Source organism: Musa acuminata, chromosome BXJ1-7 (genome assembly GCF_036884655.1).
Source record: "Musa acuminata AAA Group cultivar baxijiao chromosome BXJ1-7, Cavendish_Baxijiao_AAA, whole genome shotgun sequence".
In the NCBI taxonomy this organism is placed as follows: Eukaryota; Viridiplantae; Streptophyta; class Magnoliopsida; order Zingiberales; family Musaceae; genus Musa; species Musa acuminata.
Genome location: NC_088333.1, coordinates 38,454,822 through 38,480,544, shown reverse-complemented (window position 1 = coordinate 38,480,544; position 25,723 = coordinate 38,454,822). Strand labels below are relative to the sequence as shown.

General features: G+C 34.8%; 4 protein-coding genes across 6 annotated transcripts; all 4 read left to right on the top strand.

Annotated features, from left to right (window-relative positions):
* Positions 1-1,404: 1,404 nt before the first annotated feature.
* On the top strand, positions 1,405-16,718 carry LOC135679254 (anthranilate O-methyltransferase 2-like). Of its 3 annotated transcripts, XM_065192783.1 has the most exons (6): positions 1,405-2,022; positions 2,285-2,548; positions 11,635-12,219; positions 12,318-12,725; positions 13,000-13,263; positions 16,110-16,718. In XM_065192783.1, the coding sequence occupies exons 3-6, from the start codon at positions 12,139-12,141 to the stop codon at positions 16,572-16,574; spliced, it is 1,218 nt and encodes a 405-aa protein (XP_065048855.1). In that variant the 5' UTR covers positions 1,405-2,022; positions 2,285-2,548; positions 11,635-12,138; the 3' UTR covers positions 16,575-16,718. The 3 variants fall into 3 exon arrangements, with proteins under 3 accessions (XP_065048855.1, XP_065048858.1, XP_065048856.1); XM_065192786.1 differs by lacking the exon at positions 1,405-2,022 and having other exon boundaries at positions 2,182-2,548; positions 11,691-12,219; XM_065192784.1 differs by lacking the exon at positions 1,405-2,022 and having other exon boundaries at positions 2,182-2,548; positions 11,664-12,219.
* Positions 1,436-4,571, top strand: LOC135679742 (anthranilate O-methyltransferase 2-like). The gene is made up of 4 exons (XM_065193726.1): positions 1,436-1,516; positions 1,573-2,022; positions 2,285-2,548; positions 4,500-4,571. Exons 1-4 carry the CDS (start codon positions 1,436-1,438, stop codon positions 4,569-4,571), a joined length of 867 nt encoding a protein of 288 aa, XP_065049798.1.
* A 947-nt stretch (positions 16,719-17,665) lies between the features above and the next one.
* On the top strand, positions 17,666-19,264 carry LOC135680024 (anthranilate O-methyltransferase 3-like). The gene is made up of 4 exons (XM_065194006.1): positions 17,666-17,810; positions 17,903-18,313; positions 18,396-18,668; positions 18,738-19,264. The coding sequence occupies exons 1-4, from the start codon at positions 17,703-17,705 to the stop codon at positions 19,122-19,124; spliced, it is 1,179 nt and encodes a 392-aa protein (XP_065050078.1). The 5' UTR covers positions 17,666-17,702; the 3' UTR covers positions 19,125-19,264.
* A 1,951-nt stretch (positions 19,265-21,215) lies between these two features.
* Positions 21,216-25,164, top strand: LOC135680023 (anthranilate O-methyltransferase 2-like). Its single transcript, XM_065194005.1, has 4 exons — positions 21,216-21,345; positions 21,444-21,851; positions 22,134-22,397; positions 24,631-25,164. The coding sequence occupies exons 1-4, from the start codon at positions 21,220-21,222 to the stop codon at positions 25,048-25,050; spliced, it is 1,218 nt and encodes a 405-aa protein (XP_065050077.1). The 5' UTR covers positions 21,216-21,219; the 3' UTR covers positions 25,051-25,164.
* Positions 25,165-25,723: the final 559 nt, after the last annotated feature.

Here is a 25,723-nt window from a genome sequence, read left to right as displayed (position 1 = left end):
TTCTACAGGAATTGAGCTTGAAACAGGAAGGATGTACTATTTACTATGATAGTCAGAGCACTATTCACCTCTCTAAGAATTCAACATATCATTCTAGATCCAAACATATTGATATGAGATATCATTGGATTCGTGATGTGCTTGAGATGAAAGAATTACAGTTGGAAAAAGTGTATACCAATGAGAATGGTTCAGATATGTTGACAAAGTTTTTGCCTAAGGAGAAGCTTGAAGTAGGTGAAGAGCGGACTTAGTACAGCCCACCATATGAGTTAGAAGGGTAGAATTATTGGGTTCAACCTATATGTGGGCTTAGATAATTAGGCCTTTTGAGCCCAAAGGTGAGAGAGAGAGAGAGAGAGCGAGCAGCGAGCTCGTGCAACGCATGCAGTAGTGGCGATGCGCAGAGAGAGGAAAGAGAGAGGGAGAAAAACTAGAGAGAAAGATTAGGATATTGAGTTTTCTACTTGACGATCAGTGGCCAAACGTTGTCAGTTTTGGCCCAAATTTTATACGGAGAATCCTTGCAATAAGTTTTACAATTCTAATAGTGTTGATCTATGGTTTACCCTCTCTGAGGTACTTTTCTGCTATACCCATTTTTATGAGATATAGAATTCTCTTTTGATGAGATCCATCTATATGATGAAGATATGCTATTCTTGAGCCAAGATCTATATTCTTGATTTTATTGTGATCCTCTGGTTATTTTAGAGAAAATTTACTGTAAACCTATTATCATTATTATTGATAGTGGAAGTTTGAGGTGGACTATGGTCTCATTGTTTTTCTTATATTTGATTTTCTATATTAACAATTTGATCTCACTGTTGATATTTACATTTTGATATCAAATTAATATTTTGACGAGTAACTCATTTTTTGATTAAAAAAAGGAAAAGAATTATTAATCTTATCATTTTTCTTTTTGGCTAAAGTTTTCTCGACCTCCCTCGAGAAAACTGTACAGAAGGGCAATCTGTACCTTCCATCACAGGTCAAATTAAAGGGGATGCGAAGTAGTGATGAGAGCGTGTTCCCGTTTCTTTCCTAGCTATTAAGATGCCAACGAAGACTGATAACGACGAAGCAGAGCACGCTGAAACACGAGGAGATGATGTGTTTCTCTGAAGCTGTCTTGGTGGTACCTCCATGCATTCATTTACTATCGTCCAGCCATGCCACCATCTCCTTTAACGTAGTGCGGACAGTGACATACAAACAACCTTCTTGGTGGTACCTTTGTTCATTCATTTACTATTTTCCATCTCCTTTGACTTTGTTAATATTGTCACAGAAAATGGTGTTATTGCTTTCTATGTATTCTCCGAAGCATGTTACAGTTTCTGCGCAACCACAGTGGTCCTTCTTATAGGCTATTTATACTCATGGTGCTCGGAACTTGGTTTTCAAAGGGAGAGAGAGAGAGAGAGAGATGGGCAAGAGGATAGAAGGAATCCTTCACATGGTCGGAGGAGCTGGGGAAACCAGCTACGCCTCCAATTCTAAGTTTCAGGTAGTGTTGAACACCCCAACTGTTTGCATGAACTTAAACAACTTACACTTGCGTAGGCGTCAGCATATCTGATCACTGGTTTGCTAACTGCGTCCCAGGAGAAGGTACTTCACATGGCGAAGCCAATACTGGAGGAGGCAATAGGAGGGGTTTACATGTCGCTGCTCCCCGAGAGGATGGCGGTGGTCGACTTAGGTTGTTCCTCGGGCCCTAACACTTTGGAGGTGGTCTCCGAGGTGCTCGACGTGATTGGCAAGCTACGGCGGAGCCTGGGACGCCAGGAGATGCCGGAGATCCTGTTCTTCTTGAATGACCTCCCGGGGAATGACTTCAATCACGTCTTCCGGTCTCTGGGAGATTACAAGAGGAAGGTCGAGGAGGAGAAGGGGAATCTGCTGGTGCCATACTACGTCGTGGGAGTTCCAGGCTCCTTCTACGGCAGGCTTTTCCCTTGTCAAAGTGTCCACTTCTTCAACGCTTCCTGTTGTCTCAACTGGCTCTCTCAGGTTGCCTTCCTCTTAATAAATGACAATTGCTAAACTATTATTATCTGAATTCTACTTGTTTTCTTTGTTTTTTTCTTAAAGCGGCTATGATTGCTACGGTTAATTAACTACCGATAACTAAACAAATTCTCTGAAATGCTCAGTCAGTTCATCAGCATGGTTAACCTCATAACGAAAAGGAAGACTGCTTGAAACTTCACACAAAACATATGTTACTTTTTGTTTGCTAAGGCAAACTTACTTTTAATTCTGAAAATATCAGGTTCCTGAAGGTGAACAGGGAGTTCTACTCAACAATAAGAACATCTATGTTGCAGAGACAAGCCCACTGGAAGTTGTGAAAGCATATCAAGACCAACGCCAAAGAGACTTGTCAGAGTTCCTTCGGTGCCGTCATGCAGAACTAAGCTACGGAGCAAGAATGGTATTGTCATTTGTAGGAAGGAAACGGAGTTATCCACCCTGGGGAGACATGGGATACCTTTTCGGCCTGTTAGCCGAAGCCCTGAGTGCTTTGGTGTCACAGGTACCTTTCTCTTCTTTTCTTCTTCTTCACGTAGTTGTTAGTATCCTTCCTAGATTCATGTTTATTGCATGGTCTACTCTTCTTTATCTTACGGCAAAGTTGAATATGGTAAAACACAAAAAGGAATAAAAGAATTAAAAAGATTAAACCAAATGGTTTCATTTCAGGAGAGATATTTATAGTGGCTTTTCTGCATAACTTTAGGAAGAAACGAAAAAAAATAGTAAACGGAACCAAGAGTATTTTAAATACCTAGTGTTTTGGATTAACACATATTTATATGGACTAAAAGATATAGTATAAGTACTTTTAAAATAATAAAAAAATCTATCATATGTCAATAAATTATTTCACCCTAGTCTATTTATTTAAATCTAATTTTTTATGTTTTATTTTATCTTATTCTAATTATATGAATTAATCTTAACACACTCTCTTAATTCAAATAGTTGTAACTAAAAATTATCTTCGGAATAATTTTTTTCTTTCCCCAAAGCTTTTACAAAGATATTGACAAACTAGTCTTTGGTGTTGAATCCATCGTTTTTGCATCTTTAACTTTCTTCAGAGTTTTCAATGGTTCTTTATCTTTACTTTCCTCGTAAAACTTGTTAGAACCACTATTGTCTTTTAATGCTTAAGACTTCTTAGTTTGTTACCCTTTTGAATATTCATCATTGAAACTTTCTTCAGAGTTATCATCCTCATCTTCATCATTGCTGATGCTCTCCTTTTTTATAACCTTTATAATAGGTTTATCAATAGTAGATAGAATAGAATATGAAACTTTTCATTTCTTGAATTATGACTCATCATTGCTCTCATTAGAATTTTCATCAATTTTAGTCTTATTTTGAGGCATCTTCTTATCAGTTTGAATTTTATAGGATTCATCACATGAGATAGTTTATATAGACTCACAAAAATTTAGATGATCATAGCTTTTATGCTATAATGTCGATTCATCAATAACATTATATAAGAAAAAATCTGAAAATAATAAGGAAAATACTTTAGTTTTTGTCATCCTCATAGTTGCTATTAATAAGGAAAATTAAATATTTTTCATCATAAAAAATAACATAATATCATTTCTCATTAATTGCCTTGTACTAATGAGATTTTATTTTGAACTAGGAATAAACATCATATCATCAATAAATTTTTTACTAGATTTGGTGTTCACATTAATTATTTATTTTTTACTAAAAGTCTTTGAAGCAAACTTTTATCCCCTCTCATATGATTACTGTATCGACTATCCAAAAACTAAATAGAATATTCTTTATCAAATATTATACAGAAAATATTTTCTTCATCCTTTTTTTCATCATTATTTTCTTATAATAGTTTGTTTAATTTTTATTCCAACAGTCCTTTTCAAGATGGCCATATTTTTCATAGTAAGAACAAAGAGGAATATTTGGATTTTTATTTTTGAACCAACAATCTTTTTCAGTATGTGTAATTTTTTTGCAACAAAAATATCGATGGATTTCTTTATTACCTTTGTTTGGGTTCCTCTCTGACCCTTATTTAATTGATCATGACCTCTATTATTTTGATCTCTCCATTAAGATCTAACTATTGAATTTTTCTTTTTGTCATTCTTGTGATCTATCTTTATTTGAAGAGCATATTCTACAATTAAAAGGCAGCCCATTAATTCATCAATAGATAATATATTTGTATCTTTAGCTTCTTCGACACTTGGAGAAATTATATCAAATTTTGAAGATAAATTTCGTGTAACCTTTTCTACTACAATTTAATCTTTTAGATTTTTATCATAAGATCTCATTTGATTCATAATAGAAGATATTTTTTTGAAGAAATAGTAGTAAATTCAGAATCTTTCATTATATGAGTTTCGAATTCACGTCGAAGAATTTGAAGTTTTAAAATGTTTACTTTGTTTGTGCCTCCAAACATACCTTTTAATATTTTTCAGACTTCTATTGATGTTGATGCCATCATGATTCAAGGAAATAGGCAATCATCTATTGTTTATTATAACATTTAGAGGGCTTTTGCATCTTTCTGTATATTCTCATTCATATGATATTTTTTATCTTTAGCGATATTAAAATTATGTAGATCATACTTAACAAAATCATCTTTTTCCAAATTCCATAATCCTTGTAAGATGAATAAAGTTTTCATCTTAACAACCCAAAATTGACAATTATCATATTTGAAGATAGAGAGAAGTTGATTAAAAATACTTACTCTAATGCTTCAGTGTTGCTATCATATTTTTTATGATAGCAAATAATTATCATATTTTTTATCATCCTCATAGTTGCTATCGATTTTTTATTTTTTATCATAAAAAATATCATAATATCCTTTCTCATCAGTTGCCCTATACTAATGCGATTTTATTTTAAACTAAGAATAAACATCACATCATTAATAATTTTTTTTACTAAATTTGGTGTTCAAAGAAACTGGTCATTTTCCTTCCACTTAAACCTTACTATCATTTCTCGTATGCACTATAGATTTGATTGAATTATCAAATCTTTGAAACAAACTTTTATCCCATATCATATAATTACAATATCGACTATCCAAAAATAAACAAATGTAGAATATTCATCATAAGATTTTATAAAGAAAACATTTTCTTAATCTATTTTTTCATCATTATTTTTCTCATGATAATTTGTTTTGTTTTTATTCCAAAAATCTTTTTCAAGATTGTCACATTTTTATAGTAAGAATAGAGAGGAACATTTGAATTTTTATTTTTGTACTAACAAATATTTTTAGTATGTCCTTTTTTTTTACAACAAAAACATCAATGGGTTTCTTTGTTACCTTTGTTCGAGTTCCTTTGACCCTTATTTAATTGATCATAACCTCTGCTATTTTGATCTCTCCCTTGAGATCCCGCTTTTGAAATTTTCTATTAGTCATTCTTTTGATCTATTTTCATTTGAAGAACATGTTCTAAAGTTTCATCGAAAGATCGATTTACTTTTTATTCATGAATTAAAAGAGAATCCATTAATTCATCAATCGATAGTATACTTTTATCCTTTTCTTCTTCTATATCAATAGAAATCATATCAAATTTTGGAGATAAATTTCATATAACATTTTCTAGTACAGCTTGAACTTTTAGATTTTCGCCATAATCTCATTTGTTTCATAATAGAAGATATTTTTTAGAAGAAATCAATGATAGATTTGGAATCTTTCATTATAGGAGTTTCAAATTCACGTTGAAGAATTTGAAGCTTTGAAATTTTTACCTTATCTATGCCTTCAAGCACACTTTTTAATATTTTCCAAGCTTCTAATGATGTTGATGCCATCATGATTCAGAAAAATAGAGAAGTATTTATTATTTATTATAGCACATAAAGGGCTTTTGCATCTTTTTATATATATTCTCATTGATCTGATATATTTGATTTTTAGTAATATTAGAATCCTGTATATCATACTTTAAAAAATTATCTTCTACCAAACTCCACAATTCTTATGAGATAAATAAAGTTTTCATTTTAACAGCCCAAAATTGTTAATTATCATATTTGAAGATAGAGAAAAGTTTATTAGGAACACTTACTCAAATGCTTATCATTTTTTTTTTCTGGATCTATTAGCCTTCTTTCTTTTCAATTGATGTACTTCTATTGATATTTTTTGAATCAAGCTTTGATACCATACTGTTGACTTTCCTGTAAAACTTCAAGAAGAAAGGAAAAAAATAATAGAAGGAACTATGAGTAATTTCAATATGTAGTATTTTGGATTGATCCAAGAACACATATTTATATTGACTAAAAGATAAAATATAAGTTTTTTAAAATAATAAAAAAATATCATACCTCAATAAATCTTTTTATCATAATCTATATATTTAAATCTAAATATTTTTTATTTATTTTATCTAATTCTAACTAATTAAATTAATCTTAACTGTTTAAATCCATCATCCTCCAATATTACCTGTTAATTAGAGATGATAGGATGTGAGAGAGGTGGAGAATCAAATATTTACATCATCACAAGTAGTAGTAGAACGGGGAAGAAAGAGGAAAATAAACAGCATTGCACCCTTTGTTGCTCATAAAAATTTAGTGGACTTAGATCAATATGGTCAGAAGCATCGCCATTGTTAGAATTAAACTTGTTCAAGTGTCATAAAAAGGTTCATTGTATCAAGTGGGAGAATTATTATATCAAGAAGAAAAAATTGATTAAAAGTCTATAGAAGGATAAGTCAAATTGGTTATTGGTTCTTGAAAGGGTTTCTTGAAAGAGAAGATTCATCTTGAATATAATTAATATAATGTATCTTTGGGGACTATATAAACCCCATATGTTGGGTCATGAGGGTAATAGAGTTTCTGAAATTGTAAAAGTATTTTTCTTGAGAGAAATATAGAAGATTGAAGCTTGTAATACTCTTCCTCTATTTGATATCTCTATCCTCTCTTCCTATCAACATCAACATTTGGTATCAGAGTCAAGTTATGGCCTCTTCCTCAAGTGTCATCCAACTCCAGATCCCTAGATTAACAAAAGAAAATTATGACATATGGTGTATCCAAATAAAGGTTCTTCTAGGCTCCCAAGATGTATGGGAGTTTGTAGAAGATGAATTTGCTGAACCAAGTCCAGCAGAAGAAGGAGCAATGAATGCAGAAGGAAGAAAACAACTCAAAGAAAGAAGGAAGAAGGAGAAAAAGGCTTTGTTCACAATCTACCAAGGCCTTGATGATACAATGTTCGAGATCATCGCTCCAGCAAATACTTCAAAGGAGGCTTAGGAAATGCTTCAAAGAGCATTCAGTGGTGTTGATAAGGTAAAGAAACTTCGTCTACAAGTTTTACGAGCCGAGTTTGAGAAATTACAACAAGGTAATTCTGAAACCATTTCTGATTACTTCTCAAAAATCATTTCTATTGTTCATCAAATGAGACGTAATGGTGAACAAGTAAATGATCAGAGAGTAATAGAAAAAATATTGAGATCTCTAGATCCGAAATTTGATTTTATTGCTATTGCGATCGAAGAATCTAAAGATTTGGAAAAAATGTCTTTAGAAAAACTTATGGGTTCCCTTCAAGTTCATGAACAAAGGATTACAAAAAGAGGAGAAGACAAAACTATAGAGCAAGCATTACAAACAAAGCTTACTCTTGAAAATAAACGAGAATCAAATTCTCAAAGAAGAAGAGGACGAGGACGAAGAGGAAGAGGAGGTAGAAATCAGACCAATCAAGAATCTCCAAACATTAAAGGTGATGGAGAAAATTCTAGCCAAAGAGGCCGAGGTTATGGTCGAGGACGTGGCCGAGGCCGTGGACATGGCAGAAACTCTAAAAGGTCTGAAATACAATGTTACGTTTGTAAAAGATATGGGCATTATTCTTATGAATGTTATTATAATCTTAATAATCAAGGTGACAAGGCAAATTTTGTTGAGGAAGAAAAGAACGTAAATCAAGTTTTATTAATGAGTTATGATAATTTAAAAGATGATCAATCTATGATATGGTATCTAGATATAAGAGCTTCAAATCATATGTGTGGCATCAAAGAGCTATTTTCAGAAATAGATACAAGTTATTCCGGGAACATTACATTTGGTAATTTGTCTCAAAGACCAGTAAGAGGCAAATGTAAAATTCTCCTTGAACTTAATAATGGCAAGGAAGTATTCATTTCAGATGTTTATTATGTTCCGGATATGAAAAATAATATTTTAAGCTTGGGACAATTACTTGAAAAAGGTTATGAAATTGAGATGAAAGATATGGCTCTCTCAATTCGTGATAAGAATAAAATACTGATATCACATGTGAAAATGACAAAGAATAGAATGTTTCCTCTTCATTTAAGTATTTTTTATCAATCAAATTGTTTTAAAGCTGATATTGAGGATATTTCTACACTTTGGCATCTTAGATATGCTCACTTAAATTTTGAGGCTTTGAAACTTCTAGAGAAGTATAATATGGTGACAGGAATGCCAAAAATTGATCGCCCAGCAAAATTGTGTGAAGTATGTGTCATGGGTAAGCAAGAAAGAAAGCCTTTCAAAGTGAGAAGGACAAAAAAAGCATGGAATCGACTTGATCTAGTGCACTCAGATGTTTGTGGCCCTATCAATCCAGTATCATTTGGAGGAAGCAAGTATTTTCTTACCTTCACTGATGATCATAGTGGAAAAACTTGGGTTTATATGTTAAAAGAAAAGAAAGAAGTTTTAAGCAAATTCAAAGAATTTAAGGATTTGGTTGAAAGACAAAGTTGTTGTAAGATTAAATGTTTAAGAACAGATAGGGGTGGTGAATATATATCAAATGAATTTGAAAGTTTTTGTAGAAATAATGGAATTCTACATCAATTCACCATGCCATACACACCTCAACAAAATGGTGTCTCAGAAAGAAAAAATAGGACTATCCTTAATATGGTCCGATGTATGTTAAAGGAAAGAAAAATTCCTAAAGAATTTTGGGGTGATGTTGTTGCTTGTGCAGTTTATTTGCTTAACAGGTTTCCGACAAAGCGAATTGGTAATGTTACACCAGAAGAAGCATGGAGCTTACAAAAACCAAGAATTGATCATTTGAGGATTTTTGGAAGTGTTGCATTTGCCAAGATACCAAAAGAAAAGAGAACAAAATTGGAGGATAAAAGTCAGAAATGCATTTTGCTAGGTTATCCAGAAAATTCCAATGGTTACAAACTCTACAATCCTATCACAAATAAAGTTGTGATGTCAAGAGATGTTGAGTTTGATGAACAACAGATTTGGAACTGGAAAAGTGATGAGCAGCATAAGAAAGCTGTAGTTTCAGAAGAAGATGATATAATACAAGCAAGCACCGAAGTTGCTTTGCCAGAATCATCACCTAGATCAGCTAGGTCACATGATTCAAGAAGTCCAATTATAAGAAGGACAAGACCGATTCAGGACCTATATGATGTGACTCGAAGAATTAATACTAACAACGATGAACTTTCTTTATTTTGTCTTTTTGTAGGATATGATCTATTAACCTTCGAAGAAGCTTATAGAGATGAAAAATGGCGACAAGCTATAAATGAAGAGATTCATGCAATTAACAAAAATAATACATGGGAGCTTACTACACTTCCAGAAGACCACCAAGCTATCGGTGTTAAGTGGATTTTCAAAACAAAAAGAAATGTAAAAGGAGAGGTGGAAAAATACAAGGCTAGATTGGTTGCAAAGGGACATAAACAACAATATGGGATTGACTATGAAGAAGTATTTACGCCAGTTGCTCGATTGGAGATAGTAAGATTACTTATCTCTCTAGCAGCTCAAATGAAATGGAAGATTTTACAAATGGATGTCAAATCAGTATTTCTTAATGGAGTTCTTGAAGAAGAGGTATATATTCAACAACCCCCTGGTTTTATTATTCAAGAACAAGAAGACAAAGTATACAAATTAAAGAGAGCTCTTTATGGGCTTAAACAAGCCCCACGAGCATGGAATTCTCGAATAGATACTTATTTTATTCAAAATGGTTTTTCTAAATGTTCACATGAACATGCTCTCTATACAAAATCTAACTCTAATGGAGATATCTTGTTTGTATGCCTATACGTAGATGATTTAATATTTACAGGCAATAGTAGCTCCATGATTATAGATTTTAAGCACTTTATGAAAAAGGAGTTTGAGATGACCGACTTAGGCTTAATGACTTATTTCCTTGATATCGAAGTTATACAAGATAATGAAGGAATTTTTATCTCATAAGAAAATTATGCAAAGGAGGTTTTAAATAAGTTTTCCATGGAAGATTGTCATCCTACGGATATGGCACCAAGTTGACCAAGGAAGGTGAAGGTAAATACATTAATCCAACTTATTATAAAAGTCTAGTTGGATGTTTAATATATTTGACATGCACTCGACCTGATATACTATTTGGAGTTGGTTTAATAAGTAGATTTATGGAAGTTCCAAAGACATCTAATTTAAATGTCGCTAAAAGAATTTTGCGATATATCAAAGGAACAATTGGGTTGGAATGTTCTATTCAACATCTAAAAAGTTGGAGCTCATTGGATATAGTGACAGTGATTGGGCCGGAAGCTACGATGATCGGAAGAGTACAACTGGATTTGTATTTTATTTTGGTGATGCTACATTCACTTGGTCTTCAAAAAAACAATGAATCGTTGCTCTATCAAGTTGTGAAGCAGAATATATAGCAGCTTCTTCTAGTGTTTGTCATACAATTTGGTTAAGAAGATTACTCCAAGAACTTCATATGCCACAGGAGAAGTCAACCAAGATTTATGTTGATAACAAATCAGCTATTGCCTTAGCCAAGAATCCAGTCTATCATGAAAGATCGAAGCATATTGATACAAGATTTTATTTTATAAGAGATCATATCAAAAATAAAATAAAGAAGTGGAGATACATCATGTCACGGATGACTAGCAATGTTAGTGCTCCCACATGATCATGCATTGACAAAGACTTATGTTAAAAAGACTCATACAGGAAAGAACAAAAAACCCAGAACATGGTCATAGAAAGTACATCCAAATATGGATACCTTTCTATTGATAAAAGTGAACTGGGATGAACAACCCTGACAGTGAGATCCACCTACCATCCAATTTCCTCCTCGCAATGAAGGCTTTGTGGGCGTCGGTTGTTTGTGGTGCAGACATGTCCGAATATGAAAGGCAATAATTGAAGAGCAATTTAACTATTGCACTAAAGCTTAAAGGATTAGTGTCATGATGTGGAGAATTAAGAATCTAAATCCAGACATAGAGGGCAAAATTGATTTACTGCTTCTCTAAACCTCAAGTTAATCCACGTGTTAGATATAAATCCTATTAGGATAAGATGTTAAATCATTGTTAGTTCTATCTAGAGGATTGACAAAAATGTTTAATGGATTTAGGTGAGAGAGTGTGCTAAGTGATTTTAGACTTAAGTTTGGGTTAAATCAAGAGAAAATAATTTCTTGCATTAATAGAGTTATCGAACCATAATATTACGTTAATTTTTTGATATATTTTTTTATTATTAAAACTATCGTTTTCTTTTTGCTTAAAGTTTATTCTACATCCCGGCGACACTTTCAGAAGGACAATCTGTCCCTTCCATCACAGATCAAATTAAAGGGGAACGAAGGAGTGATGAGAGCGTGTTCCCGTTTCTTTCCTAGCTATTAAGATGCCAACGAAGACCGATAACGACGAAGCAGAGCACGCTGAAACACGAGGAGATGATGTGTTTCTCTGAAGCTGTCTTGGTGGTACCTCCATGCATTCATTTACTATCGTCCAGCCATGCCACCGTCTCCTTTAACTTAGTGCGGACAGTGACATACAAACAACCTTCTTGGTGGTACCTTCGTTCATTCATTTACTATTTTCCATCTCCTTTGACTTTGTTAATACTGTCACAGAAAATGGTGTTTTTGCTGTCTATGTATTCTCCGAAGCAAGTTACAGTTTCTGCACAACCACAGTGGTCCGGTCCTTCTTATAGGCTATTTATAATCATGGTGCTCGGAACTTGGTTTTCAAAGAGAGAGAGAGAGAGAGAGAGAGAGAGATGGGCAAGAGGATAGAAGGAATCCTTCACATGGTCGGAGGAGCTGGGGATACCAGCTACGCCTCCAATTCAAAGTTTCCGGTAGTGTTGAACACCTCAACTGTTTGCATGAACTTAAACAATTTACACTTGCGTTGGCCTCAGCATATCTGATCACTGGTTTGCCAACTGCGTCCCAGGAGAAGGTACTTCACATGGCGAAGCCAATACTGGAGGAGGCAATAGGAAGGGTTTACACGTCGCTGCTCCCCGAGAGGATGGCGGTGGTCGACTTAGGTTGTTCCTCGGGCTCTACCACTTTGGAGGTGGTCTCCGAGGTGCTCGACGTGATTGGCAAGCTACGGCGGAGCCTGGGACGCCAGGAGATGCCGGAGATCCTGTTCTTCTTGAATGACCTCCCGGGGAATGACTTCAATCACGTCTTCCGGTCTCTGGGAGATTACAAGAGGAAGGTCGAGGAGGAGAAGGGGAATCTGCTGGTGCCATACTACGTCGTGGGAGTTCCAGGCTCCTTCTACGGCAGGCTTTTCCCTAGTCAAAGTGTCCACTTCTTCAACGCTTCCAGCTGTCTCAACTGGCTCTCTCAGGTTGCCTTCCTCTTAATAATGACAATTGCTACACTATTATTATCTGAATTCAACTTTTTTTTTTGCTTATTTTCATTCTTTACATTCTTAAAGCGGCTATGATTGCTACGGTTAATTAACTACCGATAACTAAACAAATTCTCTGAAATGCTCAGTCAGTTCATCAGCATGGTTAACCTCATAACGAAAAGGAAGACTGCTTGAAACTTCACACAAAACATATGTTACTTTTTGTTTGCTAAGGCAAACTTACTTTTAATTCTGAAAATATCAGGTTCCTGAAGGTGAACAGGGAGTTCTACTCAACAATAAGAACATCTATGTTGCAGAGACAAGCCCACTGGAAGTTGTGAAAGCATATCAAGACCAACGCCAAAGAGACTTGTCAGAGTTCCTTCGGTGCCGTCATGCAGAACTAAGCTACGGAGGAAGAATGGTATTGTCATTTGTAGGAAGGAAACGGAGTTATCCACCCTGGGGAGACATGGGATACCTTTTCGGCCTGTTAGCCGAAGCCCTGAGTGCTTTGGTGTCACAGGTACCTTTCTCTTCTTTTCTTCTTCTTCACGTAGTTGTTAGTATCCTTCCTAGATTCATGTTTATTGCATGGTCTACTCTTCTTTATCTTACAGCAAAGTTGAATATGGTAAAACACAAAAAGGAAAATAAAAGGGTTTCATCTCAGGAGATATGTTTATGTTGACTTTTTTACAAAACTTTAGAAAGAAAAGAATAGTATAAGAAACTAGAAGTATTTTTAATATGTAGTATTTTGGATTGATCTAAGAACATCTATTTATATTGATTAAAAGATATAGTACAAGTTTTTTAGTATAATAAAAAAAATCTATCATATCTCAATAAATCTTTTCATCCTAATCTATTTATTTAAATCTAAATTTTTATCTTTTATTTTATCTAATTCTAACTATTTGAATTAATATTAATACACCCCCTTAATTTAAATAGATGAAACTTGAAGCTGTCTTCGTAATAAAATTTATCTTTCACTAAAGCTTTTGTATATTGGCAAACTGATCTTCAGTATTGCATCCATTATTTTTGCATCTTTAACATTCTTTAAAGTCTTTAATGATTATTCATCTTTACTTTCAGCTCGTTAGAATCACTATTGTCTTTTGATGTTTGAAACTTTTTAGCTTATTGTCCTTTTAATTGTTCATTAGCAAAAACATTCTTTAAAGCTCTTATCATCATCTTCATATCACTGCTAGTGCATTCCTTTTTTATAGTCTTTGTAATAGGTTTACCAATGATAAATAACACAGAATTTGAAACTTTTTGCTTCTTGAATTGTGACTCATCATCGCTCTTATTAAAACTTTTATCAACTTTAGTCTAGTTCTAACTATCTTCTTATCAGTTTGAATCATACAAGATTTGTCATATGAGATAGTTCATATAAACCCACAAAAATTCAGATGATCATAGTTGTCAAAATGTCGATTCATCAGTATGTAAGGAAAAATCCAAAAATAATAATGGAAACACTAAATTTATCTTTTATCATCCTCATAGTTGCTATCAAATTTTTAATTTTTTTTTATCATAAATTAAGTATTTTTCATCATAAAAAAACATAATATTCTAGTTGCCCTATACTAATGAGATTTTGTTTTAAACCAAGAATAAACATTACATCATTAATAATTTTTTTATCAAATTTGGTGTTTACAATAATTGCTCCTTTTCCTTCCACTTGAACCTTACTGTCATTTCTCATATGCACTATAGATTTAATTGAATCATCAAATCTTTAAAACAAACTTTTGTCCCCTATCATATGATTATTGCATCCATCATCCAAAAACCAAACAAATCTAGAATATTTTTCGTAAGATGTTATAAAGAAAATATTTTCTTAATCTCTTTTTTTATCATTATTTTTTTATAATAATTTATTTATTTTTTGTTCTAACAATCTTTTTCAAGATGACCATATTTTTACATTAAGAGTAGAGAGGAACATTTAAATTTTTATTTTTGTACCAATAATTTTTTCAATATGTCTAATTTTTTTACAACAAAAACATCTATGGGTTTCTTTGTTACCTTCGTTCAAGTTCCTCTGACCCTCGTTTAATTGATCATGACCTTTGCTATTTTGATCTCTCCCTTGAGATGTGACTTTTGAATTTTTCTTTTAATCATTCTTCTGATCTATCTTTATTTGAAGAGAATGTTCTAAAGTTTCATCTAAAGCTCTATTCATATTTTGTTCATGAATTAAAGGAAAGCCCATTAATTCATCAATAGATAATGTACTTTCATCTTTATCTTCTTCTATACCAGTAGAAATCATATCAAATTTTGGAGATAAGCTTCAACTTTTTTTACTACAATTTGATCTTTTAGATTTTTACCATAATATCTCATTTGATTTACAATAGAAGATATTTCATCGTAAGAGTTTCAAATTCATGTCAAAGAATTTAAAGTTTTAAAATTTTTACCTTGTCCGTGCCTCGAAATATACTTTTTAATATTTTTTAGGCTTCTAATGATTGATGCCATCATGATTAAGGGAAATAGGAAATTATCTATTATTTATTACTGCATGTAGAGGGCTATAATAGCCCAATTCCAAATTCCACCAATCCTTATGAGATAAATAATGTTTTCATCTTAATAGCCCAAAATTGATAATTATCATATTTGAATATAGAGAGAAGTTGATTAGGAACACTTACTCCAATGCTTGTCATCTTTTTTTTTCTTTTTTTTTCTGGATCTACTAGCTTTTCCTTCTTTTTTAATCGATGTACTTCTATTGATTTTTCTATAGGACTTCAATAAGAAAGGAAAAAGAATAGTAGAAGGAACTATGAGTAATTTCAATATGCAGTACTTTGGATTGACCCAAGAGCACATATTTATATTAATTAAAAGATAAAATACAAGTTCAAAATATATATATATATATCATACCTCAATAAATCTTTTTATCCTAATCTATATATTTAAATCTAATTTTTTTTCATTTATTTTATCTAATTCTAACTATTTAAATTAATCTTAACAGTTTAAATCCATCATCCTCCAATATTACCTGTTAATTAGAGAAAATAGGATGTGAGGGAGGCGGAGAATCAAATATTTACATCATCACAAGTAGTAGTAGAACGGGGAAGAAAGAGGAAAATAAACAGCATTGCACCCTTTGTTGCTGATAAAAATTTAGTGAACTTAGATCGATATGGTCAAAGCATGGCCATGTCATGCTCCAGCAGAAACAAGAAAGAGAACATAGTTTAAGTGTAAAGAAATAAATAGTGAGCAAACACAAGCCCAAAGAAATAAATTGGAGGGAATGCACTTTAACCTTTCATGCCCTCTTGATGGTTTGGCGACATTATTGTCCAGGGAATCATAGAGGAGGACAAACTGGTGACCTTCAATTTGCCGTATTATGCACCTTCCATGGAAGAAGTAAAGGCAGTGATCCATAGGGAAGACCTGTTTGAGTTAGAACAAGCACAGATCTTTGAGGTTAATTGGGACCCGTTTGATGACTCGGATGATGATTCCGCTGCATTCGACAGTATAGTAAGCGGAAAGAACGTCGTAGGATATATGAGAGCAGCGTTTCAACCCTTGATTGCAGAGCATTTCGGGGATGCCATACTGGATGAGTTATTCTCTATATATGCAGCCAATATCTCCAGGCATCTCCTTCAACAGAAAAGCAAGCACTACCAATTTGTCATTTCCTTGAAGAAGAAGAAGAATAAAAAAAGAAGAAGGAGGAGGAGGAGGAGGAGGCTGACGGCGATGCTGCTGCTGCTGCTGCTTGGTGAATCTGCAATGCCATGGGAGCAACAGTTGTGACTCAATTACTTTTTATCAGCATGTGTTCAACTCTTTCCAATAGACGTTATAATTGAGCTTATGTAAATCCATAATATTCTTCGTGAGATAGACTGCATTATTATTTTATGAAAATAAAATCAAATCGTGTGACTATCTTTAACAGTTCATTGGGTACTGATATTTCAGTTATTAAGAAACACATATCTATCTCTTTCTTTTCTATCACAATTTAGTTTGTTATATCCTATTGTGTATATGATCGCATTAAATGATATACAAATATGATCTAAGCTTTAAGCTGGGAGGTGCTACCGTCACGGAAGGACCCGGATCACTGAAATGTACATCTACTGTCTTGTTGCTAGCTGTAGTACACGATGAACACCAAAAAGTGCACAAGTCCGCTCATCTTCGACTTGCATCCCATTAGGGTTTCCTGTAACCTGTGCTGACGACACGACAGCGGAGCCTGGATTGAATTTTAGCGAGTCACTGACAAGGCTGGCTGGCTATGGATCATAAACATCTCGAAAGCAAACTTAAAGAGGTGGTTGACCGCCACAATACGATCATAAACGTCTTGCTTTGCTGGTCGTAGGCTCCGTTGCAACGATGCTACCGATCAGTGGAGGATGTTGCTCCACCGCAGCATTCTTAAAAGTCCAGGGTTGGAATCGATGTGTGTTTCTGACCTATTAAGCAAGGTCTTCAGAGTCGGGTTAACCACGGTATTCGTGCAATAATGCTACCGATCGGTGGAGGATGTTGCTCCACCGCAGCATTCTAAAAGTCTAGGGTTGAAATTGGTATGTGTTTCTGATCTCTGACCAAGCAAGCAAGCTCTTCAGAGACGGGCTAACCACGGTACTCTTCCTCTCTAATGTCCTTTTATTCTTTATCTACATTGGTGATGCTACTGTGGTTATATTTCCCTCGAAGAATGTCTGCACAACCACGTCATCAGTGACATATGTCTTTGACTATGAGATAGATGATGAACAGAAAAGTCCTATAAAAGAATCAGGAATAATCAAATTACAAGTAATAAGAACTAATTGTGGTTCTGATTATGGGATAATGAGCTAGTTAAATGCCTTCTTGTAGACCATATATAGTCGTCCTGGCGTGCAAAAAGCTCTGCGTTCCATGCACCATCGTGTTCTTAGGAAAGGCATGAGCATGAGGGTGGAAGAAGTCCTTCACATGGTTGGAGGGGTTGGGGAAACCAGCTATGCCTCCAATTCTAAGTTTCAGGTGGTTCCTCTTGAACTGTTTGCATGAACTTAAAAGCTTATACTTACGTAGCATTCACCATATCCGATCATGGTTTGCTGACTGCGTCACAGGAGAAGGCACTTCTCATGACGAAGCCAGTACTGGACGATGCAATAGGAGGGGTTTACAAGTCGCTACACCCTGTGAAGATGGTGGTCGCCGACTTAGGTTGCTCCTCGGGCCCCAACACTTTCGTGGTGATGTCCGAAGTGCTCGACGTCGTCAGCGACCTACGACGAAGTCTGCAGGAACGTCAGGAGCCACCGGAGATCCAGTTCTTCTTAAATGACCTTCCGGGGAACGACTTCAATCACGTTTTCCGGTGTCTGGGCGAGTACAAGAGGAAGGTCGAGCAAGAGAAGGGGAATCTGCTGGTGCCCTACTACGTGGTGGGAGTGCCGGGCTCCTTCTACAGCAGGCTTTTCCCACGTCGGAGCGTCCACTTCTTCCACTGTTCTGGATCTCTCAATTGGCTCTCTCAGGTTGACCTCCTCTTAAACGGTAGTATACAAAGCAGTCGATACTGCTGTCTGATAGCTCATTCTAGCTATCCTGAAACGTCAGGTTCCTCAAGGACTCGACACCGAACGGGGTGCTTCACTCAACAACAAGAACATCTACATTACAGAGACAAGCCCACCGGAGGTTGTGAAAGCATATCAACAACAATTCCGAAGAGACCTTTCAGAATTTCTCAGGTGTCGGTATGCAGAACTCAGCTACGAAGGTAGACTGGTGATTTCATTTGGAGGCAGGAAAAGTAATTGCCCGACCTACGGACAGATGAGACACCTCTGGGGACTCTTAGCTGAGGCCCTGAATGCTTTGGTGTTAGAGGTAAGAAGTAACATCGATTGATGACATCGTGACAACTGATTCATCGAGTTATTTACGTATCAAATCCAGGGAATGGTAGAGGAGGACAAACTGGTAACCTTCAATCTGCCACGTTATGCGCCTTCCATGGAAGAAGTGAAGGCAGTGATCCATGGTGATGGTCTGTTCGATGTAGAAGACGCACAAGTTTTCGAGGCTAATTGGGACGCGTTCGACGACTCAGATGATGATTCTGCTGCATTCGACAGTGATCTAAGCGGCAAAAACGTGGCAAAATACGTAAGAGCAGCGGTGCAACCATTGATTTCGGAGCAATTCGGCGACGCCATTCTCGATGAGCTGTTCGCTAGATATGCAGCAAATGTTTCGAGGCACCTCCTTCAGCAGAAAACTAAGCATAGCGTGTTTGTCATTTCCTTGAAGAAAAAGAATGAAAGCCATCTCACTGCTGCTTGATGGACTTGCAATGTGCGTTCGACTCCATACTATTATGTTGCACTGTATACATCGAAACCTAAGTCTTAGATTTAGTTGCTTGTGTTCTTTATGCTTCTTACTAGTGTTTTTTAACAAGGTTATCAAGCCATCAACCCTTATACTTCTATTACACAACTAGGAAAGTGAAAAATGAGGGAGTAATCAATTATTCATCCATCAATCTCAATTTATACACATGTAATGTATCTCATTTTTCTTCAGTGGGTCAGATATATATATATATATATATATATATATATATATATATATATATATATATATAATGTAATTCCTGTTGAATATCAAATTTGTTCTATGGTTCGGGATGGATATTATATTGAAAATTTTGTTTAATATCTGATATCACATTGTATCTATCCATCGATCCATTCTCGCTCTAGTGATCCCAAAATGTCAGGTTCCTCAAGGACTTGACACTGAACACGGAGTCTCACTCAACAAAAAGAAGGTCTACATTGCAGAAACAAGCCCACCGGAGTGTCATAAAAGCATATATCAAGATCAATTCCAAAGAGATCAACTCGAGATTTGCAGCTAATGTTTCGAGGTATCTCCTCAAAGAGAAAACTAAGCAGAACGTATTTGCCATTTCTTGAAGAAAAAGGATGACAGCCATTTTGCTGCTGTTTGATGTTCGACTCCGTCCTTTGCGTCGCAATAGGAACACTAGACATTTCGTCGAACACCCTTTTGAGTGTCGTTGCGAGTTGCACCAAAGAGCGCTGTCCTCCTTGGGCAGTAAACCACCATCTTGTAGACTATATACAGAGTCCGGGGGCTCAAAACTTAGCATTCCAAGCACCACAAGCACTTAGAAGAAGAGAGAGACATCCACTTGATTGCATTCAAGTAGACTAAGATATGTGCCTGTCAGATGACAAGCTTTTGGAAGAGAGAGACATCCTCACGAGTTCATCTTCATGGATACAGGGACATTTGATGTCCAATAGAGCATGATACCAAGTGTACACAAAATTGGAGTAACTTCAAAAACATAAAAGAATTCCATCGGTGTAGAGAGAATTCTGTACCAGTGGAGGACTGGAGAGAAACTCCCTAATATTTCTGCATGCATCTTTTAGATGCAGCCTTGTCAATATAAATTCTGGAAAAAGAAACAAGGATTTAGCACCAGAAAAATAAAAACATAGCACGGATGACTAGCAACGTTAGTGCTCCCACATGATCATGCATTGACAAAGAAAGTACATCCAAATATGCATACCTTTCTATTGATAAAAGTGAACTGGGATGAACAACCCTGACAGTGAGATCCATCTACCACCCAATTTCCTCCTCGCACTGAAGGCTTTGTGGGCGTCGGTTGTTTGTGGTGCAGACATGTCCGAATATGGAAGGCAATAATTGAAGAGCAATTTAACTATTGCACAAAAGCTTAAAGGATTAATGTCATGATGTGATGTGGAGAACTAAGAATCTAAATCCAGAAATAGAGGGCAAAATTGATTAACTGCTTCTCTAAACCTCAAGTTAATCCACGTGTTAGATATAAATCTTATTAGGATAAGATGTTAAATCATTGTTAGTTCTATCTCCACCACATAGTGACCCAATTATGATAATATTATTAATATTATCTTCTTTTTTTTTTGCTTAAAAGTTTTCTCAACATCCCGCGACACATTCAGAAGGACAATCTGTCCCTTCCATCACAGATCAAATTAAAGGGGACACGAAGGAGTGATGAGAGCGTGTTCCCGTTTCTTTCCTAGCTATTAAGATGCCAACGAAGACTGATAACGACGAAGCAGAGCACGCTGAAACACGAGGAGATGATGTGTTTCTCCGAAGCTGTCTTGGTGGTACCTCCATGCATTCATTTACGATCGTCCAGTCATGCCACCATCTCCTTTAACGTAGTGCGGACAGTGACATACAAACAACCTTTGTTCATTCATTTACTATTTTCCATCTCCTTTGACTTTGTTAATATTGTCACAGAAAATGGTGTTATTGCTTTCTATGTATTCTCCGAAGCATGTTACAGCTTCTGCACAACCACAGTGGTCCTTCTTATAGGTTATTTATAGTAATGGTGCTCGGAACTTGGTTTTCAAAGAGAGAGAGAGAGAGAGAGATGAGCAAGAGGATAGAAGGAATCCTTCACATGGTCGGAGGAGCTGGGGAAACCAGCTACGCCTCCAATTCTAAGCTTCAGGTAGTGTTGAACACCTCAACTGTTTGCGTGAACTTAAACAACTTACACTTGCGTAGGCCTCAGCATATCTGATCACTGGTTTGCTAACTGCGTCCCAGAAGAAGGTACTTCACATGGCGAAGCCAATACTGGAAGAGACAATAGGAGGGGTTTACATGTCGCTGCTCCCCGAGAGGATGGCGGTGGTCGACTTAGGTTGTTCCTCGGGCCCTAACACTTTGGAGGTGGTCTCCGAGGTGCTCGACGTGATTGGCAAGCTACGGCGGAGCCTGGGACGCCAGGAGATGCCGGAGATCCTGTTCTTCTTGAATGACCTCCCGGGGAATGACTTCAATCACGTCTTCCGATCTCTGGGAGATTACAAGAGGAAGGTCGAGGAGGAGAAGGGGAATCTGCTGGTGCCATACTACGTCGTGGGAGTTCCAGGCTCCTTCTACGGCAGGCTTTTCCCTTGTCAAAGTGTCCACTTCTTCAACGCTTCCTGTTGTCTCAACTGGCTCTCTCAGGTTGCCTTCCTCTTAATAAATGACAATTGCTACACTATTATTATCTGAATTCTACTTGTTTTTTTTATTTTATTTTATCATTCTTTACTTTCTTAAAGTGGCTATGATTGCTACAGTTAATTGACTACTAATAGCCAAATAAATTCTCTGAAATGCTAACTCACTTCATCAGCATGCATGGTTAACCTCATAAAGAAATGGAAGACTGCTTGAAACATCATACAAAACACATGTTACTTTCGTTTGCTAAGGCAAACTTAATTTTAATTCTGAAAATATCAGGTTCCTGAAGGTGACCAGGGAGTTCTACTCAACAATAAGAACATCTATATTGCAGAGACAAGCCCACTGGAATTTGTGAAAGCATATCAAGACCAACACCAAAGAGACTTGTCAGAGTTCCTTAGGTGCCGTCATGCAGAACTAAGCTACGGAGCAAGAATGGTATTGTCATTTCTAGGAAGGAAAGGGAGTTATCCACCCTCGGGAGATGTGGGATACTTTTACGACCTGTTAGCCGAAGCCCTGAGTGCTTTGGTATCACAGGTATCTTTCTCTTCTTCGTCTTCTTCTTCACGTACTAGTTAATATCCTTCCTAGATTCATGTTTATTGCATGGTCTACTCTTCTTTATCTTACCGCAAAGTTGAATATGGTAAAACACAAAAAAGAAAATAAAAGAATTAAAAAGATCAAACCAAATGGTTTCATTTCAGGAGAGCTGTTTATGTTGGCCTTTTTACAAAAAAAATAGAAAGAAAAGAAAATAGTATAAGAAATTAGAAGTACTTTTAATCTGTAGTATTTTGGATTGATAGTAAAGTACCTATTTATATTTATTAAAAGATATAGTACAAGTTTTTTAAAAAAATAATAAAAATCTATCATATCTCAATAAATCTTTTCATCCTAATTTATTTATTTAAATCTAAATTTTTATTTTTTATTTTATCTAATTCTAACTATTTAAATTAATCTTTACACACCCCCTTAATTCAAATAGTTGTAACTTGAAGTTGGCTTCAGAATAAAATTTATCTTTTATTAAAGATTTTATGAAGATTTTATCAAATCTTTGAAATGTCTCGTATCATATGGGTACTACATCCACTGTCCAAAACCCAAACAGATCCAGAATATTCTTTATTATCCAAAAACCAAATTGATCTAGAATATTCTAAGATGTTATAAAGAAAATATTTTCTTAATCTCTTTTTTCATAATTATTTTTCTAGTGATAATTTGTTTGATTTTTATTCTAACAATCTTTTTCAAGATAGCCAATAATTTTTATTTTTGTACCAATAATTTTTTTTAGTATGTCCAATTTTTTTTCCAACAAAAACATCAATGAGTTTCTTTGTTACCTTTGTTAGAGTTTCTCTTACCCTCATTTAATTGATCATGACCTCTACTATTTTGATCTCTCCTTTGAGATATGATTTTTGAAAAAAAATTTTGTCGTTCTTCTAATCTATCTTCATTTGAAGAGCATATTTTAAAGTTTCATCCGAAGATCTATTCATTTTTTGTTCATGAATTAAAAGAGAGCCCACTAATTCATCAATAGATAATGTACTTTTATCATTATCTTCTTCTATATCAGTAGAAATCATATCAAATTTTCTACTACATATTGATCTTTTAGATTTTCACCATAATGTCTCATTTGATTTAGATATTTTTTAGAAGAAATTAACAATAGATTTAGAATCTTTCATCATAAGAGTTTTGAATTTATGTCAAAGAATTTGAAGCTTTAAAATTTTTACCTTGTCTGTGCCTCCAAACACACTTTTTAATATTTTTCAGGCTTCTAACGATGTTGATGTCATTATAATTCAGGAAAATAGGGAATTATCTATTATCTATTATAGCATGTAGAGGGATTTTGCATCTTTTTATGTATTCTCATTCATATGATATCTTTGATTTTTAATAATATTAGAATCCTGCAAATCATACTTAACAAAATCATATTCTACCAAATTTCATAATCCTTATGAGATAAATAAACTTTTCATTTTAACAACCTAAAATTGATAATTATCATATTTGAAGATAGAGAGAAGTTGATTAGGAGCACCTACTCATTTCATCTTTTTTTTGTGGATAATACTAGCTTTCTCTTCTTTTTTAATCGATGTATTTCTATTGATATTCTTTGAATCAGGTTATGAAATCATATTGTTGACTTTCCTATAGAACTTCAGTAAGAAAGGAAAAAAGAATTGTAGAAGGAACTATGAGTCATTTCAATCTACGATATATTTGGATTGATCTAAGAGCACATATTTATATTGACTAAAAGATAAAATATAAGTTTTTTAAAATAATAAAAACATCTATCATACCTCAATAAATATTTTTATCCTAATCTATATATTTAAATCTAATTTTTTCTTTTATTTTATCTAATTCTAACTATTTAAAATAATCTTAACAGTTTAAATTCATCAGCCTCCAATTAATTACAGATGATAGGATGTGAGGGAGGTGGAGAATCAAATATTTACATAATCACAAGTAGTAGTAGAACGGGGAAGAAAGAGGAAAATAAACAGCATTGCACCCTTTTGTTACTCATAAAAATTTAGTGGACTTGATCGATCTGGTCAGAAGCATGGCCATGTCATGCTCCAACAGAAACAAGAAAGAGAACATAGTTGAAGTGTAAAGAAATAAATAGTGAGCAAACACAAGCCCAAAGAAATAAATTGGAGGGAATGCACTTTAACCTTTCATACCCTCTTGATGGTTTGGCGACATTATTGTCCAGGGAATCATAGAGGAGGACAAACTGGTGACCTTCAATTTGCCGTATTATGCACCTTCCATGGAAGAAGTAAAGGCAGTGATCCATAGGGAAGACCTGTTTGATTTAGAACAAGAACAGATCTTTGAGGCTAATTGGGACCCGTTTGATGACTCGGATGATGATTCCGCTGCATTCGACAGTATAGTAAGCGGAAAGAACGTCGCAGGATATGTGAGAGCAGCGTTTCAACCCTTGATTGAAGAGCATTTCGGGGATGCCATACTGGATGAGCTATTCTCTATATATGCAGCCAATGTCTCCAGGCATCTCCTTCAACAGAAAAGTAAGCACTACCTATTTGTCATTTCCTTGAAGAAGAAGAAGAAGAAGAAGAAGAAGGAGGAGGAGGAGGCTGACGGCGATGGTGCTGCAGCTTGGTGAACCTGCAATGCCATGTGACCAACATTTGTCATTTAATTACTCTTTATCAGCATGTGTTCAACTCTTTCCAATAGACGTTATAATTGAGCTCATGTAAATCCATAATATTCTTCGTGAGATAGACTGCATTATTATTATCTGAAAATAAAATAAAATCGTGTGACTATCTTTAACAGTTCATTGGCTACTGATATTTCAGTTATTAATAAACACATATCTTTCTCTTTCTTTTCTATCACAATTTAGTTTCTTTTATATTCGTGTGTATATGATCACATTAAATGATATACAAATATGATCTAAATTTTAATGGGATATAAGAAGAAATAAATTTTATATAAGAACAAATACTAGCAAGCCGTAACATGCAGTAGAATTAAATGAAAATCACAATCAAATATGACACCAATATTTACGTGGAAAACCCTTCCAAAGTGAAAGGTGAAAATCACGGGACAAACCAGAAATAATCCATTATAAGAATAATGAATATATAAACCTATCTCTTGCCCAAAACCTAGTAACAATCACAAGAGAATAACTGAGATACAATGATCATGTCATTGTGCACAATATCTAAACTCTCCCTAAGTAATCACAGCAAGAATCTACTGTAGATATGATCTAACCTGAGATGATAACACTACTAGATGATTGATAACACTACTGTAGA

Excerpts from the sequence above, each read along its gene's own strand:
- LOC135680023 (XM_065194005.1), top strand. The coding sequence starts at position 21,220 with ATGGTGCTCGGAACTTGGTTTTCAAAGAGAGAGAGAGAGAGAGAGATG. Across the intron at positions 21,852-22,133 it reads GTCTCAACTGGCTCTCTCAG|GTTCCTGAAGGTGACCAGGG; the intron begins GTTGCCTTCCTC and ends TGAAAATATCAG. Across the intron at positions 22,398-24,630 it reads TGAGTGCTTTGGTATCACAG|GGAATCATAGAGGAGGACAA; the intron begins GTATCTTTCTCT and ends ATTATTGTCCAG.
- LOC135679742 (XM_065193726.1), top strand. The coding sequence starts at position 1,436 with ATGGGCAAGAGGATAGAAGGAATCCTTCACATGGTCGGAGGAGCTGGG. Across the intron at positions 2,023-2,284 it reads GTCTCAACTGGCTCTCTCAG|GTTCCTGAAGGTGAACAGGG; the intron begins GTTGCCTTCCTC and ends TGAAAATATCAG. Across the intron at positions 2,549-4,499 it reads TGAGTGCTTTGGTGTCACAG|ACTTCTATTGATGTTGATGC; the intron begins GTACCTTTCTCT and ends AATATTTTTCAG.
- LOC135680024 (XM_065194006.1), top strand. The coding sequence starts at position 17,703 with ATGCACCATCGTGTTCTTAGGAAAGGCATGAGCATGAGGGTGGAAGAA. Across the intron at positions 17,811-17,902 it reads CCTCCAATTCTAAGTTTCAG|GAGAAGGCACTTCTCATGAC; the intron begins GTGGTTCCTCTT and ends ACTGCGTCACAG. Across the intron at positions 18,669-18,737 it reads TGAATGCTTTGGTGTTAGAG|GGAATGGTAGAGGAGGACAA; the intron begins GTAAGAAGTAAC and ends TATCAAATCCAG.
- LOC135679254 (XM_065192783.1), top strand. The coding sequence starts at position 12,139 with ATGGGCAAGAGGATAGAAGGAATCCTTCACATGGTCGGAGGAGCTGGG. Across the intron at positions 12,220-12,317 it reads CCTCCAATTCAAAGTTTCCG|GAGAAGGTACTTCACATGGC; the intron begins GTAGTGTTGAAC and ends ACTGCGTCCCAG. Across the intron at positions 13,264-16,109 it reads TGAGTGCTTTGGTGTCACAG|GGAATCATAGAGGAGGACAA; the intron begins GTACCTTTCTCT and ends ATTATTGTCCAG.